The sequence below is a fragment of the Rousettus aegyptiacus genome, unplaced genomic scaffold (assembly GCF_014176215.1).
Source record: "Rousettus aegyptiacus isolate mRouAeg1 unplaced genomic scaffold, mRouAeg1.p scaffold_m13_p_15, whole genome shotgun sequence".
Classification (NCBI taxonomy): Eukaryota; Metazoa; Chordata; class Mammalia; order Chiroptera; family Pteropodidae; genus Rousettus; species Rousettus aegyptiacus.
Window position 1 is genome coordinate 39,901,017 of NW_023416290.1, and position 18,036 is coordinate 39,919,052.

Below are 18,036 nucleotides of genomic sequence, written 5' to 3' on the forward strand. Positions count from 1 at the left end.
TATTCTGGTCCTCTGATTAGCCATTTTAAAAAATAGATATAAAACTTCATTAAAATTTCACTTATAAAATGTCTTATTAGAAAGAACTAGTGATTTGAAAAGAATTTTATGTGCTTATATAAAAGCCCAGCAGATTCAGTGTTTTTGTAATATTTTGTTAAAGTTTATGAAACAGGAACTTGACTTGTTTCCTTAATTGTGTTTTAGTTGTCTTATTGAAAAGTGAAAGTTATCTCAATAATTAGTATGTAGAGTTAATGAAGATATTTGGTTTTGGGTTTACTTTTTTCTGCCACGTGTGTGTGTATGTGTGTGTATAAATATCTTTAATTTATCTTGATTCTAAACAAATATTTATATTTATTTATTGGACAAAATATTTGCTCCACATATGCTAATTTTAAAAATATCCTGGTGAAAAACAATTTTATTGCTGAAGACATTTTTATTTACTATTGGTGTAATGGCCTTCTTTAGATTTACCTTTTACTAAATGAAAAGTAAAAGACTTTAGATAACCTATCAGGTGTTTTAATGTTTTTGTTATTATTTCCATGCATACATATGCTTGCTAAAAGAAAAATATTTTTAGGGTTTTTTAAAAACCAGTTTGAGTTTGTATTTTCCTTTTATAAAAGGAGAAATTCTTATATTAACACATAATACATATGATGATTTTCTCTTAATTGGCAAGTATTTTATTAAAAATCACATTAAAAAATAATATGTGATTGTAGACTGTAAAATGCAGAAATGTTTAATAATTGAATGTCAGTAACTTGATTCATTTTAATAAATTATTTATGCTAAGTTAGGAAATGATCTACAATTGAAGTCTGCAATTTCTAGATAGCATTTATTCCAGGCATTCACTGGTCATAAATTCCTGGTCTGTGCTTGCCTCTTTTGATATTCTACAATAATACTTACATAGTGTTTAAATAATAGTTTTTTCCAGCTTTATTTAGATATAATTGACCAGTAATATAATGTAAGTTTAAATTATACAGTGTGGTAATTTGACATATCTATATATAGTAAATGGTTTAGATTTGAGCTTTTAATATTATCCCATCCCAAGGAAACTTCCTAGTTTTTTTTTTTTTTTTTGGTAGATATTTTGAATGGCAAGGATTTATTATTTTGTGAAGATTTTCAAACTATAGAAAGTTGAGGCAAAAGTTTTGGCAGAGCTGCAGTATTACCTGTTATAAAAAACAAAAATAAGAAACAGCTTTTATTAGTTTTTCCTGGATAGTCCCAATAAGAAGAAAGCTAAAATTAGAAAGTTTTCAATAATTTCCTAATCTTAACTATTCTAATGGCTTAATAAAATAATCCCTTATAAAAAGCACCATTTTTCTTTTCTTGAAGATTTTCTCATGTAGTTAATTCAGAAGTATTCAAAAGTATTGATTTTTCAATACTATTTTTAAAAAAAGTATTCATTTTTCGTGTAACAGTATATTGAAAAAGTAAAATAAAATTTCTGAGAAAAATTTGAGCTTCATATATTTTTCTAATGCTAAGCTAAGAACCAATAGTTGTACTTTATTTTCTGGGAATTGGGAGTCAAGCATTTTACTTTTGTGTCCGTTTAAGTTGAGGATATTTTAAATAAATTAGTTTACTTTTTCAAGATCTAAAATAATATGGAACTAAATATTGTTCTATTTTTGTAGTACTTTCTATGTTTTATGGCTTTAAGACTGGCTAAAAGAAAAATCCAGTAGGTCCCCCCACCCCCATAGCCAGTGTATGAAGTGGGAGTAACTAAATCCCTTCCATGTTAGGTAAACATTTAGAACAAGGTGACTAAATTCAGCTTTGCTAAATGTATTATTCTTTTCATCAAATATTATCTTTATCTAATCTCTCCTCAGTCCCTCCTGTCCTGTCCTTCTGTAAATGTTTATTGAGTATATTTCATGAGATACCAAAGTGTTGGTGTTACTAAGAACAAAGACACTATCTCTGTTACTGTATCCACAGAAAGCACTGGTGGACAGTGAGAGAGTTAACAAAGCTGTCCAAGACCTAGAACTAATAAAGTCTAGTAGGGAAAGATTACTTAGATTACATAATTATGTAGAAGACAGCACAGTTTCTTTTTTTCAAAGCAACTTTTAATTATCTCAAAGGCGGGAAAGTCCAGTTTTATCCTCATCTGTAGTTACATTTCAAGCTTTTATACTGTAGTTCTTTGCATTGTCTAAAAGTGATTATGTGACTTTTTTTTATTGGTCTTGTGCTTTTGTGTTCCTAGATATACAATATAGATGAGGTTGCTCATTCAAACTTTAAGGAGCTCTCCTTGCCTCTCACATGCATTTAGTAGTCTTTCAACAAACATTTGTTGAGTGTTCCCAGTGTGTTCAGTGCTGGGCATAGATGGAATGAGACACTGTCCTTGACTTCACTTTTAGGGAGGCAGCATGATGTAATGAAGGAACAGATTATGGACTTTGAAATAAATTTATTAAATCCTAATTCTTCAGTTTCTTGCTATGTGATTTTTGAGCCTTTTAGGCCTTGAGAGATGAGTGTGGCTTGAGACAAAGATGGTGGGCTGTGGCAAGAGATTGTATTTCATGAATGGCATGAGTAAGCCTTAGCATTATTAAGGCACAGGCCTACCTAGGGAAGAAAGAATAAAGTGATTAGAATGGCAGTTTTCAAATTTTTTTTTCAGGACAGTGCTGAAATAGGATACCTTCTCCCCATGTATTTTTTAAAATTTGCAAAATTTTTTTTTTTGAAAAAGTAATTCATACCCATGTTAAAAATTATGAAAAATACAAAAGAATATACGATGAAAAATAAGTCTTTCCTCCCATTCTTGATCTCATCTTCCTTTACTTAGCCAAACATTGTTAACAATTATATATTCTTCCAGAGATTTTTTTTCTTGTACACACACTAGTATATGTGAACTCAGGTATGTGTATTCCTTTGGTAGAATTGCTAGAAATGCAAATGGTGGCATCCTTTACCTAACAATGTATTTGAAAGGTCATGCAATGTCAGCACATCTTTTACACCATCCTTTGAGTAGCTGTATAGCATTGCGTTGCATTGCATAGATGTCTTAATGTTAAAAAGTTTCTTTAAGTCCCCTTTGGTGAATCCTTGGATGGATTCTGATATTTTCTTCCCAGAAATAGCATTGTAGGGATGTTACTGGTAGGATAGATTCCTAGAAGTGAAATGTCTGAGTCAGGAGGTTCCATGCATTTTAAATTTTGGTAGATGGCACCAAATTTACCTTCACAGAGGCTTTTTAGCTGTTTATACTCATTTCTGTGGTATATGACAGTGTTTTCCCTGTATCCTCCCACATGCCATATTATAAGCTATTTTTTTTTTTTTTTTAGCCTTTGCCAGTCTGATTGGTTAAAAATGTCTTATAATTTGCATTATGAGTGATGTTGAATAACCTTTAATATGCTTTAAAAGCCGTTTGTATTTTTCTGAACTGTTTCCTTTAACACCTTTTTCAAATGAAATTTTTTTTCTGTTCTGGTTGAAGAGGGCATGGTTCTGGTGCTCTGCCTGGTTAACCTCCCCCTGTCTTCCTCACTGGTTTAGCTCAGAGGAAAACCAGGACTCTGAGGAATAATATTTTATGCCTCTGAATTGGTTCACTGTATTGAGTGACAGGAGATGTAACACAAAGGTTTACTTTTGTGAACAACCTGTGTGTTACTCTTTAAATTTTTAATTTTTATTAGAAAATGGAGTATGAGTCAGGTTTTGACTAGGGAAATAAATACCAGCAGATATTTTTAGAGAGAACTTTATCAGTAATCTGGGGGATGATTTGAAGGGGTTGAAAAGAGGTGAAATAAGTAATTCGGAGGCTGTTCTGTCTTAGGTCAGAGTTTATGGTGATCTAAACCCAGGACTAGTGGAATTGAAGGGGGGTGGGGTAATGGATGAAGGTATATTTTGTAATAAAAGTACACAAACCATGAAAACTTAGATGCAAATGATACTTTAGAAAAGTAACTCCCATGTGTGAAAATTTTAGTCACTTGCCTGTCAAAATCAAGTGTTGGATTAGGCTCACTGTGAGCTTTTATCCCTTAGATTCCCTCAACACCAGTCAGTTTTTTGTTTTCTTGCTTTTAAAATAAAGGTAAACTTTTCGTCCTTTGAAAGCTCTTTGGAAAAAATTATTTCCACTGCATGGATCAGTGCCTAGCCTATGATAGGCCTTCAGTGAATACTTGTTGAATGAATACCTTTCAGAAGGAAAGTACTGTAATAATTGTCTTTCATTGAATTTCATATTTCAGAAAGATCAGATTTTGCTTTGAATTTTGTACTGTATATTGTGATATATCAAATATTTCTAGCTTTATTTTGCAGTTTAATGTAATTGCCTCTGCCAAGGGTGAAGATGCTTTAAGAATGCTACATTTCTCAAGGTTATGGGCATAAGTATTGGAGGCAGGAGAACCTGGAACTCTGCTTTTACTCTGTTGGCCAGTGGTCTGTTTGTTTCTGGGTCCCAGAATCTGAAGTAGTGGGAGTTCTAGATTGTACTTTCCTGGTAGACCTTAATCCTTTAATCCTTTTCTAGGTAGTAGCTCTCCCTAAGTAGCCTATGTTTTTTAAAGATGCTATATGTCTTTCAGGAAAACTTGCTAGCTGGTCCCCTTGTATGTAGTGTTACACAAGGCATGTAGCAAATTTGATGATTTATTCATGGTAGCAAATACTTTTTCAAGTTTCGTTTTACAACACAAATTCTGACTCCATTTTTAAAATCACTTATAAAATGTAGAACAGTTTTCATTTTTAAGACTTAAGTGGACTTTTGCAAAGATTGATCCAAATTAGAAATTTAAAAGATTCAGAACATTGGCATATTTATAAGGGGAAAAAAAATACACAAAGAAATACAAATGGAAATTTATATACTTATTCAAGTCTAAATAATGTTTAGTCTAATTAATGCTATTTTTATACTATTTTGACATACAATTGACATAGAAATGACAGCACATACTTAAGGTATACAATTTGATAGGTTTTGACATTTGTATATACCTGAGAAAAAATCACCACACTCAAGAGAGTAAATAAAACCATCATCCTCAAAAGTTTCCTTTGCCTTTTTTCATTTTCATATTCCTATAAATATTATTGAACTTTCATATGTGATACAGTTAAGTTACTTGCAAAATTTTAGGTCTTTGTTAGATAGGACCAGATCAGTGTTTACACCAGGAATCATGGCATTTTCTGGTGTGGCTGGTAGAAAGAGACACAATTCTCAGCTCTGTGTGAGCTCTGGGCACTTTTCCCCCTAAACCTTTCTGATAGTTTTTTGCTTGGCCTTGGGTAGTTTCCTTATACATATACACTGAGCAGTACAAAGCTGAGTACTCAAAGGGAACCTCCAGAGTCCTTATTTTGAATTTTTTTTCTCTTTTCCAGTACTCTGTCCTGTGAACTCTAGCCTTTTGATGTTCCTGGACTCTGAGCTCCTCCTGAACTCCCAGAGTCTGCTGGGCTCAGCCGGGTTTTCTCTGCCTGCACACCACCCTTGAAACTCTCAAGGCAGCATGCCAGGGCTGTAAAAATAGGGCTCACCTCATTTATTTCCTGCCTCTCAGGGATCACTCTCCTTTGTTGCCTGTTGCTTTGTGCTTTAAAAATGGTTGTTTTATATATTTAGTCCAGTTCTTTGTTTCAGACAAGAGGGTAAATCTGGTCCCTGTTACTTCATCTTGGCCAGAAATGAAATCCTTGCTTAATGTTATATTTAAAATGATCATGATAAATAAAGATTGGTTCTTTTGTCAGAATGTGGTATTATTTTTCTTGTAACTCTGAAAGGGCTGATATTTAATATGTGACTTAATAGTGTATTGTATGTGTGATAGTAATTGCCATGTAGTTCTTTTTTTTAAGCAGTTGTATACGGTTTCATTAGGAAGACTGGCTTTGTATAATTGAATAGTTACCACTTAAAAGTTTGTTTTAAACTTTAGAATATTAGTAAAATCCTAAGTCTTAGATTTTACATAATTAAGCACAATATTGCTTATATATTAGAGATTTGGGGGCATGTTTCTCAAATTAGTTAGTAAAGCCTTATATTTAAAATCTTATACCTCACTGAAGTTTTGTTGGGTGGAAAACTCTTAATTAATAAATATTGTAATATTGTAATATTTTGGATTCTTTTCAGAAGTTTCATAGAAGGATCTAGGATGGGAATCCACTTTCTAATCATACTTCTACCTCTTTTGATACATTTAAGTTTAAACGTCTATTTTTTCACAACTTATAAAAGAAATGTATTTTAAAAGGCATTTTAAAAGATTATCTTTAAAACACTGTAGCAGTGCTTTATAACTGTATTCTGCAGAATGCTGCTGACCTGAAAATACTGGTGTGTGTTCGACAGTAGAGTCACTGAGAAATGAATTAAAGTAAGACAGGCGTTTTTAGTACACCCTTCTTCACAAAACTCATGCATAATGGTGTTCATTAACAGTGTTCATACCACACCTCTTACTATGACTATAGAAGTATTAGTTGCTCTTCATGTTTATGCTTTGACTTTTTGTTTGATTTGTGGCATTCGAATGCAATATTTTCAACAAGTTTTACCATATCTATACAATATCTCATTTCAGCTGATGCATCTCCTATAAAGATTGGGGCAAGATATCAAGTCAAACTAAGCAAGCCTGTGCCAGTTCTTTAAAGATCTCGTAGGCATACCTTTTGGCAAGTCTTAACACATAAGTGTTAAGCACAAACTAGAGGTGGAAAGAAGGAAGATAGCATTCATTTAATACTATTATATTCAGTGTATTGTGTTAGTTGCTTTGCATTGATACTTGGAAATTGGCGGTGGTACCAAGTGGGGACATCAAATATTTTGCCCTTGATTAGAAAGCTGGTAAGTGAAAAAACCTGGATTCTCTGATGTCTACCATATTGTCTGTGGAAGAAATAGTGTCATGAAAAATGAAAGGAATAAACAAATATATTTCAAGTTTTGTTGGATTGAAGAAATTAGATATTATATGTCTAAAAGAAATTAATATCTTAATTATATATTAATATATCCCTCACCTGTTTTCCAAAGGATATGGAATAAGGCTTTCATTTGAAATCTGATATTTTTCTTAAAGGCTTTAGGATTGAGTTATTTTTAGAACTTTTAATTTCCTTGTGATTTCTTGAGACTTTCTAAACTTTACATTTATTAGATAGTAAAATTATTTCAAATATATTTCAGTACCTTCTGTGTGGCAGGCATTGCGTTAGGCCTTCAAAATGAGCCAAATATTCTAGGATATACATTTCAAACACATAGGTCATTTTTTATCATTACTATTATTATAAATATTGCTCTTTATCTTCTTGGGAAGTCTCTTTATTCTCTGTTTCTTTAACTTCCACTTCTTCAGAGCAAAACTCCCCACCTTTCTTACCCCATGGCAGGTAGCTAGCTCCATTAGTCTCAAGAGGACCCATTCATTTTGCTTTCCTTGTCTGGATTTTGTGGAGTGTGTATTATAAAACAATAACAATCTGGCCCTCGTGTGTTTCATTGTTTAGTCTTCTGCATTAAATTAAACAGGGATGGACGGGATGTAAATTTAATAATTCTTGCAGTGCCCTCCAGTCCCCTGACTGTTCACTCCAGCCTCAGTCGTGTAGTTTTGATTGCACAGTGTTGCTGTCTCCCGTGCTTTTGCTCCACTGTTGCTCCTGTTATGCAGGGTCCTCCACACAGGTTCCTCTTTTGCTTTCTAAATGTTTACCTGCCTTTTCTACTTCAGTACAGGTATCACATCTGGAACCCTCTTTGATTCCTGCCCTTCCACCTCTTGCACTGTGCCGCAACCTGTGTTAGCTAATATCATAGAGCTCCATCATTGTTTTGTTTTATTTGGTGTGTCTTTTTGCTTATATTTTTGTTGTCTAGCGCAGTACCTGTCAAATACTTTGGCTGTCCAGTACATATTTGATAATGCATAAATAAATGGCATTGATTTTTATATTTATCATTTAAGAAAACTTTAACATTTACGTTTTAAATGTTTTGTCTATTATAAAATGTTTTTCAGAACCTATATTATTCATTTGAAAGACTCATAGGTAGATTTTCCTTTTAAATTGTGAAAAGAGTTATCAGAAGCCATATTTGTATAATTACATTCAAGTGGCTATGGTGAGATTTTTTTTCTAATCCACTATCCCTCTATCTCTTAAGATACAGATCTTATGAATGAGAGGGAGTAAAGGACTTTAGGCTGGATAAAGATTAGGGTTTCCTGCTGGTTTGTAATTATCAGAATCTGGATGGGCATTTATTTGAACGAAATGATGCATACATTGTGTACATCAAAAGTAAAGCATATGTGATTGTTAGAGGAATGTTTGAATTCCCCGATGAGATGTCATGGGGTATGTTTATAAACTCCCACTAAGCAGTAGTTCTACAATGGAATTTCGCTGGCATTGAGATAATAATTTGCACAGTCAAATTACCTTCTTTACAAAACCCAGGGAATCATGAGGGCCTAATCCTTTATTAATGTCAACCCACAGGCTGCAAGAAAGCGTAAGATTGCCATTCGAAAGGCCCAGGGAAAAAATGTAGAGGCCATTCGGGAACTGAATGAGTATCTGGAACAGTGAGTGTCTTACAAGAGGATTGTGTTTTGTTATTCTGATAAATCTTTTTTTAATTAAAATGGAATTTGCATTTGATTTTCCTTTTTTGCCTACATGCTGTTTATTTACAGAATATCTACATACTTACTTTTTTTCTCCTTCTCTCACTAGATTTGTTGGAGACCAAGAGGCCTGGCATGAACTTGCAGAACTTTATATCAATGAACATGAGTAAGTTGTTACACACATAAAATTTTGTTAGGAGTGCAGCTTTCATTACTATATAAGTTCAGAAGGCATAGTGGTTTCCAAAGGTTTGGTGAGAAGGAATGAATAATGTGCTATTTTAAATGAACAAAGTGAACAATTAAATGAAAAATAAATCAACACTTGATTATGATATGTGAATTGCTGTAAGTCATTTGTGTTTTGCTAAATGATTTTTGTCTGGGAAATATTTCTTTCAAATACATATGGCATTGTTTGGAATTAGAAAGGCCTGCATTTACTGAGCTAAGGTTATTTTTAGTGAATCAAAATTGTGAATTTTTAGAGTTTAAATTGTTCTTATATACAAAGAGTATTGAACTCCCCGCTGTTTAAAAATTCTGTTGCCTGGGTAAAAAACCAAGAATAATCAAGAATGTTGAATGCTGTAGGAACTGGCTTATTGGATATTTAATGTTTTTGTTAGCTTTTTTATTGCTCCAGTGACAGGAGGAAATCCCAGTGTGAGAGGATTAGCCAGTCTTAGCACAAGTTTTCTAATATCACAGCATTAATGCCAACCTTCATCTAGAGGCAGGACTTTTTTTTCTTTTTTTCCCCTTAGTTCTTCTAAATCCTAAGTACATCACATGGTTTTTCCTTCTTTTTGAGAGAATAGAATCAGATTCTCATGTACATGTTCTCACTAGGCCTATGTTACTCTCATTCTCGTGCTACAAATAGCTGACACAGGAAATAGAATGAAGACATTTGTCTCTTGCCTTTGCCGAGGGTTATATATGTAATGTGAAATGAAGAATTGAGGTAGTTATCTGTATAATTCTAATATAAGTGGGAGCTAAAAAAATTATCACTGTCATTTAATGAATGTGTACTATATTCTGGGAAGCATTCTTAAATTCTCTACTATACCGTGGCTATCAGATTGTCTTTGTTTTCCCTTATAAAATTATTTACCAAATCATGTTCAGTATAGATGTATATATGCTTGTATGTTCACATATGTAAACATACTCAGGGTTTTCTTATATATGTGAAAGTGGTAGTATATTTGGTTTAGATGGCAACAATTTCATTTTTCATAGTTCTTAAGTTAATATTTATGAAATATACAGTATATAATTTGAATAACATGAAACTGAATTTTCAGAGCATAATAAAGAAAGTAACATTAGTTTTACTTTGCCCCTAAAACAGATGACAGTCATTTAAGTTTTTGTGCTTTTTGAAGATCTTGTGATTAAAAGCATTTAAAAACATTTCAAATCATCAAGGCAATGTTCTATTTTAATTAAAGAGATACCCAATTCAGAAAATTTGGAAAACTCAATAAAGACAAAGACAAAAATCACATATAATTGCATCATCCTAAGTTAACTTCAGTTTATATTTGATTCTTTTCAATACCTCTTGAAATAAACATAAAATAGAATTATCTTTCATAGCTTAATGCTTTTTACTTAATTATATTTTATCAAAAATTTCTTATTACACTAAACGTTCCACAAAGTTATTTCAATGGCTTTATATTGTTCATCTTATTAATGTTCACTAGTATTATTTCCTAGGGGAATGTGAAGATTGTTTTTCATTTTCACTATAATGCTGTACTGATTATTTTTATTTTATTTCCTTTAGCTAAATTTTTAGAATTAATTAAATGATATGCACATTTTCTATGGTTTTGATACATTGTTCCTGATTGTTCACTAGAAAGATAATATCAATTTACTCTTATACCAGCAATATTTAGAGTATCCCTTTAACAATGCTGGATGTTATCATTCTTTTTAATTTTCACAAATTTTGACGCGTGAAAATTGGTTACGCTTATTTTAAAAAAATTGTAAAAGCTTTTTATATAAATAATGAGAACCTTTTTGTCCTTTCAGAAGCATATCCTTGTTATATGTCTTTTTTATATTGATTTTTAACTAAAGAAATTTTATATTTTTAGATGGTCAGACATATCAATTTTTATTGCTTTCATTTTTTTTTATCCTCTAAGAACTATATAAATATATCACCTTTGTTTTTTTCTATTTTCTTCTCAATTTAATTCTTTTTACATGTGTTTATAGTGTTTCTATATTTAGTTCTTAAATAGGTTACACTTTATTTTAACCTATAATTAAATTTATTATTTGCTTTACCTTGTAATGACCACATTCAGTTTTGTTTTATTTTGAACCTCTAAAGAGTTTGTTGAGATAGGGTTGAATGTAAACTTAAGTTCTTATTTATAAGAACTGAAAAATCCCAAGAAATGAAATACAAAAACAGAGAAGCACTTGAAAAATTTATTTTCAGAGGAAATGAAAATTGTGTTTAGCCTTCTCCTTTATCTTATATCACAAAATTGTTTTTGATCTTAAAGCTAGTCATTCATGAAATGATCATTTAGTTTTTCCAATTGAACATTTAGGAATATTAAGATTTAGGGTGGGTGGAAATAAATATCTTCAAATTTTTTGAAACTACATGAAAATCAGAATCTGTTCACTTAATTCATTTGACTTATATGGGCCAGTCATTGTAGGAGGTAGGATTTTTTTTGCTAGAAGTGGTAACTTATTGTGGGATGTCAATTTAGTATCGTTTTGTGGACACAATGGCAAAAATGTAATAATATATTTAACATTTTGGCATTCTTTTCTGCATATGAATAGTTACAAGCTATTTTACATGTAATAGGTCATAGGTAGCATAGCATTGCTAGTCTAGATCTAGCATTTTTTTACTCCAAATTTCCACAGTAGGGGGTCGTATAAGTGTATTCAGTGTTTTTATGGAGAAAAAAGGCCATGTACTTTTTTAATATCTTTAACTTTTATTTAAGTTTGTTTCTCATTTATAAATTCTAGTATATATTTAGTCATACCAGTTGACCATATTGAGTGAGATAATTTATTTACTTTAAATATAAAAAATTAGTTATAATTTGTTAGCACTACCAATACATGTTATAAACAAAAATATGTATTTTAAACAGACACTTTTTTCTATTTGATTCGTCATTAAAACTAGATGTTACAGCAGCAAGGAGCAGCTAGTAGTATAAATTAAATTGTGATTGTGATTATGGTTTTTTTTTATAGGCCTATCCTTTAAAATTTTATAACAAAATTTTAAAATTCTATAAGGAAAAATCACAAAGTTGATAAAGCAGTTTAGGGACAAATACTGTAATCTGTACATGTGCTTTTATGAGGAACAGAAGAACTTTAAAAACTATTCTAACATAGTAATAATAGTGGTTATTCCATTTTAAATAGACTGAAATTATTTTTACTTCTCTAATCTTAGTATTATTGAGTCTTTGTATATAATAAGTTCACTTTTTTTATGTCTCTGGAATGGTACTGGCCATGTACCATCGTTGGGAAAATTGAGAAAATTATCACTCAAATTGCTTTCCATATGACTTAGTGCTCTTGGGCGATTCCAGCTGAGAAAAACTAGATAAGACTATTTCTTGCTCCTTCCATCTCTAAGTTTATTTGATTCTGTACTCTATTCACAAAATTAGTTTGATTTTATACTTCGTAAAATCGGGGGAAGGGATCCTTATCCTTGTATGGGATGTAAGAAAAATATCTCGGCATTCATTTTTCAGTAGAAACTTCTATCCACCCATTTTATCTTACTTTATGCTGCATAAGAACTAGAGTCATAGGTGTGCCTAACTTATTTAAATTTCTAAGAACATTTATTCTTAGCATTAATTTGAATTTTTGGCATTTTTACGTTTGATCTCTGTACCTGTTTTCGTGTTGCCATTGACATCTTCTTTACTACCATCATCACCAGCGTTTTTCATTATGGAATGTAATGTAGTGCTTACAGGCAGTACACATAGTGGTTAAGAGTATAGACCGACTGGAGAGGCACAGCCTGGGCTTCAGTTTAATCTCTGCCTCAGTGTTCTCAACTATAGAATGCTGATAATAGTTTCCCGCTTCCTAGAGTTTGAGTTGGATTAAATGAGTTAATACGTGTAACACCTAGAGACACAACACATAATAAGCATGTAATAGAAGTTAGCTCTTATTAATCACATGTGTGAAACTGCAACATGTATAATTTGAAAATAAAGTATATTAGACATTAGTGTAAAGATAGGTACCTTTGTCTATTTGTGACAAGTACCAAAAATAACTGTAGGTAGCCTTTTTCTGTTGGGTATTCTCAGTACTTCCTCACTGAGAATAAATCTTAGAACACCTGTGCTCTTGAGGATTTCCTGTAAATAGTGAAAATATTCACATGGCTTTAAACATATAAAATACATTAAAGGGAATTAGAGTAACATGTGTAAAAACATTTTTCCAGAACCCTTGCAGCAGTTCTCTCTTAGATTTTCAGCAAGATTTTTTGTTTCACCCACATGATGAAATAGTAGTAGAGTGCATATCAAAGCCTATAACTTGACTAGTTTTCATAGGTTTAGAAATTTACAACTTCATTGTGATTTTGTATTTGATAGTAAACTTAAGTAATGAATAGTCTTTGTAATAGAATATCTTGGTAAATATAAGTCTGCAAAGGATTTTTAGTGAATTGAGAATATTTAATAAAATGTTAATTTCCTCCTTACAACTTTAGCTCTTTGAATATTTTCTCAAATGATTGCGGACTTCTAGAAGTTATTTTATATGTAACCTAATCTAAGGTCTTGAAGCCTATGTTCTTAATGTTTGGCTATCTTAGTAGTTACCCAGTTATAAAAATGTAATGTTTATTGATTGTTCATAGGCTGCTTTAGGATTTAAGCCTCTGTTTATTCATTTCATTAAAAATTTAATGTTATTTATACTTATGAATTCAGGGTAATAAGTACTTTATTAATAAAGTTATTTAAATTATTTAGGGAGTAAAATGTCTAATATCACTAAAATTGCTTTCAAAATTATATTAAGGCATAGCCAAGATAAAATTTGTGACTCTTAAAATTAATTTCTTCTCAATATTTTTCAGCTACGCTAAAGCAGCCTTTTGTTTAGAGGAGCTTATGATGACTAATCCACACAGCCACTTATACTGTCAGCAGTATGCTGAAGTAAGTGTTTTCAAAAAACAAGAATTGTGTGTGATTTTATTTTTGTTGGTATTGGGTATTATGGAACTAAGATTATGTCTTTAATGTTAGGCAAGTATATAAATATTTAAAACATCTGATGAAAATTGACTTGTGGGAGTAAAACTTTTAAATTTTTAATACTGTAATGGAAATACTGACTTCTCAGTTAAAAGCACTATTTAAGACAGTGAAATTCTTTGTGGTTTTTTTGTACACTATTTTCTTTTCTAATTAAGAATTGTGCCACAGTTGTCACCACTTAATAGCTTCTATGACATTTACAGTGATTATGATTTTTAAAAAGTTTTGCTTAATTTATTGGGGTGTCATTGGTTAATAAAATTTTATAGGTTTCAAGTATATAATTCTATAATAATACATCATCTGTGTATTGCATTGTGTGTTCACCACCCAAAGTCAAATCTCCTTCATCAACCTATATTTGACTCCCTTACCCCTGTGTATCTCCCTGCGACCCCGCCTTTCCCTCTGGTAACCACCAAACTATTGTTTGTGTCTGAGCTTTTATTTGTTTTGTCTTGATTATGATTTTTAAATCTGTAGTCTAGGAAATTTATATTAAGGCTCAGTATTTTGGGAAGTAGGAAGTATTTTCTTAATATTAAGGATAGCAATATAATTGAATGCTATAAGGTTAGTTGGACTTTATTATTAAGGGCTGTTAATAGAATAGTTTTTTTGAGGTTATGCTTCAAAGATTAGCTTTAATAACTTTAAGGTGAATTTTTTAAACATCTTACCTTTGTTTACAAAATATATATTTCAGTTACTAATGCCTATGATATGATAAAGCATGCTATATTTCAAAGTAGTAAAATAAACAAATTTCAGCACTCTGCAATTTTTAACAGGTTAAATATACCCAAGGTGGACTTGAAAACCTTGAACTTTCAAGAAAGTATTTTGCACAGGCATTGAAACTGAACAACAGAAATATGAGAGCTTTGTTTGGACTTTACATGGTGAGCTGAGGTGCATGTTTAATGTTATTTTACGAAATTTATCATTTAAAACCCATTAACTATCCTATCCAATCACTTCCCTCTTGTTTTTTTTTTTAATTAATTGTGAGAAATATATTGTAAGGTAGTTTTGATTTTGAATGTAAGATCATTCTAGCTATTTGACATTTTGTTGTAAAGTATTTTTTATTGTATCAGAAATGAAATCTTCCCTTGTAAAATATAATAGTAACAGATAACAAACCATGTTATCTGTTTCTTGATTATTTTGATATTCTTCGGTTTATGCCCAACATTATTGTACTTCTTACCCTAAATGATAATTGTATTAGATATTTTTAAACTGCCAACAAAAGACATTAGAAATAAAATCTCTAACGTCAAATTAAAATATTTTTATGGCATAGACGAACAATTTGAAAATTGCATGAAACATGTAATTAAATATTTCTATTGTTTATGTATGCCAAATGATGAGCTTGGAAAAGTCAGTTGATAATGGCTTTGGGATAGGAAGAATTTGTTGAGCTTTAACATATGAATAAAATGAGGTCCTCTCTATAATCAGAATGCATGGAAAAAATATAATAGGCCAGTTCTTTGAAATTTTAATTTATCCAAGTCTTTTCATGGACTTTTAGATGAATGTCTTGGTGGGGCTCTGTGAAAAAGAATTAATTGCAGAGATGGAGGCAGGAAAAAGCAAATGAAATAATTTTTAGGAAATAAATGGAATTTTACTTTTGAGAGCTCTGGTAGATAACTAATAAAATGATTTTAGATATTATCTAAGGTAGCCTTTCTCTTCCTATTACTTTAGATTATTCTGTATTTTAGAATCAATTTTCATTTTTAAACATTAATTTCATTCAACTTTATTTTAAAAATAGTTTTGGTACAAATTTTAAAAATTCTTTGTTATTATCTATCCCATTTAACTGTGACCCTTACATGTTTTTGATTATCTTGCTTGAAAAAAGACATTTTGTTTTTAATGTTTCTTTTTTGTTTTTAGTCGGCAAGTCATATTGCTTCTAATCCAAAAGCAAGTGCAAAAACAAAAAAGGACAACATGAAATATGCTAGTTGGGCAGCTAGTCAAATAAACAGAGCTTATCAGGTTAGTATTGATAATTTTATATTATGACAAAGGTCAGTTAATATATTTTTTTAATTGTTTTTGTTTTTACCAGCTACAAAGCCAGATGTCTATCATTGGACCTTTAAGCCTTTGGGTCTTTATCAAATAATGTTCTAAAAAACTGTGTAGAATTACTTTGTAGGATCACTTTTATTTCCCAAACGGAGTCTGTCACTGTTATGATCCTATAATTACCCTTGCCATCTAGAAGTCTCAGTATTTCTGTATTTGGCAAATAAAAAGTAATTCTGAAAGTCCAGAAAGGATAAACAAATTGCAGGATGCATTTCATAGGCAGATCGGATATATTAATCAGAGATTTCTCAAGTAATAAAAAAAGGAAAAAAAGCCTAAAAGTAAACCAGCCAGAGTATATAACAAAGCTTATGTACCCTGCTTACAAGTCAGATCTTATCTGATTTTCTGAAGCTTGTCCTGAGGAGATAGATTCTTCAGGAACAACTCATGGAAAACCTTACATCTTGTATGTTTATAACTTACATGTCTATAGTCTTTATATTTGAAAGATGATATGGCTTTTTATACAAACTTTGGCTTATATGATTAAGTCTCAAACATATTGTTTCATTGTTTTTTAGGATAAAATATTGTCAAGAAGTTTGATGCCAACCTGATTTTCTTTCCCTAACAAGTGGTCCAAAACAATTTATCTTTAAAATTCAGTAGTTTTACTACAGTATGTGTTGTTGATTTTTCTTGGGTCAGTTTTTCCAAATACACAGTAGATCCTTTAATATGCAGATTCAGTTTTCTTTTGAGAAATTTGCTTTTAAAATTTTAAATGTATTTTGTTTGTTTGATTTTTTTTTTCGGGTCTCTAAGTTATAAGCTAATTAACTCTCCTTTCCCACTTCCTATAGCATCCATTTTCTTTCAGATTCTTTCTGTCATTTTTTTCCTCTATAATAATTATGGGGAATTTCATATTCTTTTTCTTGTTCTTTATGTTTCAATGAGATAGCTTTCCTGGCCTATTAGGAAGAAGTTTTCATGGAATAGAGAGAGTCCGAAGATAGGATGACTTTTCCACTGGCTTCTCTGTAGCTTCCTCTTTGTTAAGGAGAACTCAAATATGACTTCTCTGTGTATCCAGTCTTTCTCAGAAACAGTGTTGCGAGTTTAAGTCTTGAATTTTGAGGTGCTCTGCTCAGCTTTAAATGCGGCATTTTGTTTTGCTTTGCTTTGCTTTCTTCTGGAATTTGCTGCCTCCGGGCATCACTTCCTCACTGTTCTCCTCCCCTCCCTTATCTGAACCAGCCTGAACCCACCTTCCCTCTTATCCCGCCCCACAACCACGTGTGTTTCTGTCCTGGTCAATTTGGTTTCACTTTCCAGTAGTTTTCTTTCAATGTGATGTTAATTTTTTTCATTCTGAAGAGAATATTTGCTGGATATTTCTGCAAGTTTGAGGTCTCAGACTATTAGTCTCGTTCAGTGTTACATTTTGCATGCAGTTGTTTGCACTTATTTTTAATTTGGAGCCTTTGAGACTCCTGGTTTTGCAAGCCGTTTGCAGATTCATCAATTTATACTTTTTTCCTTTCTGGGGCTTATAGCGTAGTAGTTGTCCTCTTTCACTTTGTATTGCTGCTACCACAGAGCTGTTGATATTTTGTGGGTCCTACTGCTGTTATTGATACAACTGCATTCTAAAGATTTGGAGGATTGCCTACAGTGTAGTTGTTTTGAAGATGTCCTTTGGTCTCATTTTCTGTTATTTTGGTTTTGGTGCTGTTTGTTTCTTTGTTTTTGTACTACGTGGAGAATGTCGGGAAGATTCAAAAAATTTATTGACTCCATAATCACATCATTTAAAGTAACTTTATATTTTTACTGTATATAATAGAGATTGTTCTGTTAGCATGTAAATCAGAATATTCACTAGCTAGGCCATGCTTCTTCAATGCAGTTTGAGATAGCTCAGATCTATGGTG

General features: G+C 31.5%; 1 protein-coding gene across 1 annotated transcript in view; it reads left to right on the top strand.

Moving 5' to 3' along the window:
- The window catches only part of EMC2 (ER membrane protein complex subunit 2), a 44,180-nt gene that overhangs the window by 16,395 nt on the left and 9,749 nt on the right, over positions 1–18,036 (top strand). The window contains exons 6-10 of the mRNA XM_016158971.2: positions 8,584–8,669; positions 8,821–8,880; positions 13,855–13,936; positions 14,830–14,940; positions 15,956–16,060. Of these exons, the coding sequence (XP_016014457.1) occupies positions 8,584–8,669; positions 8,821–8,880; positions 13,855–13,936; positions 14,830–14,940; positions 15,956–16,060 (444 nt within the window). The remainder of the gene's footprint in view (positions 1–8,583; positions 8,670–8,820; positions 8,881–13,854; positions 13,937–14,829; positions 14,941–15,955; positions 16,061–18,036) is intronic.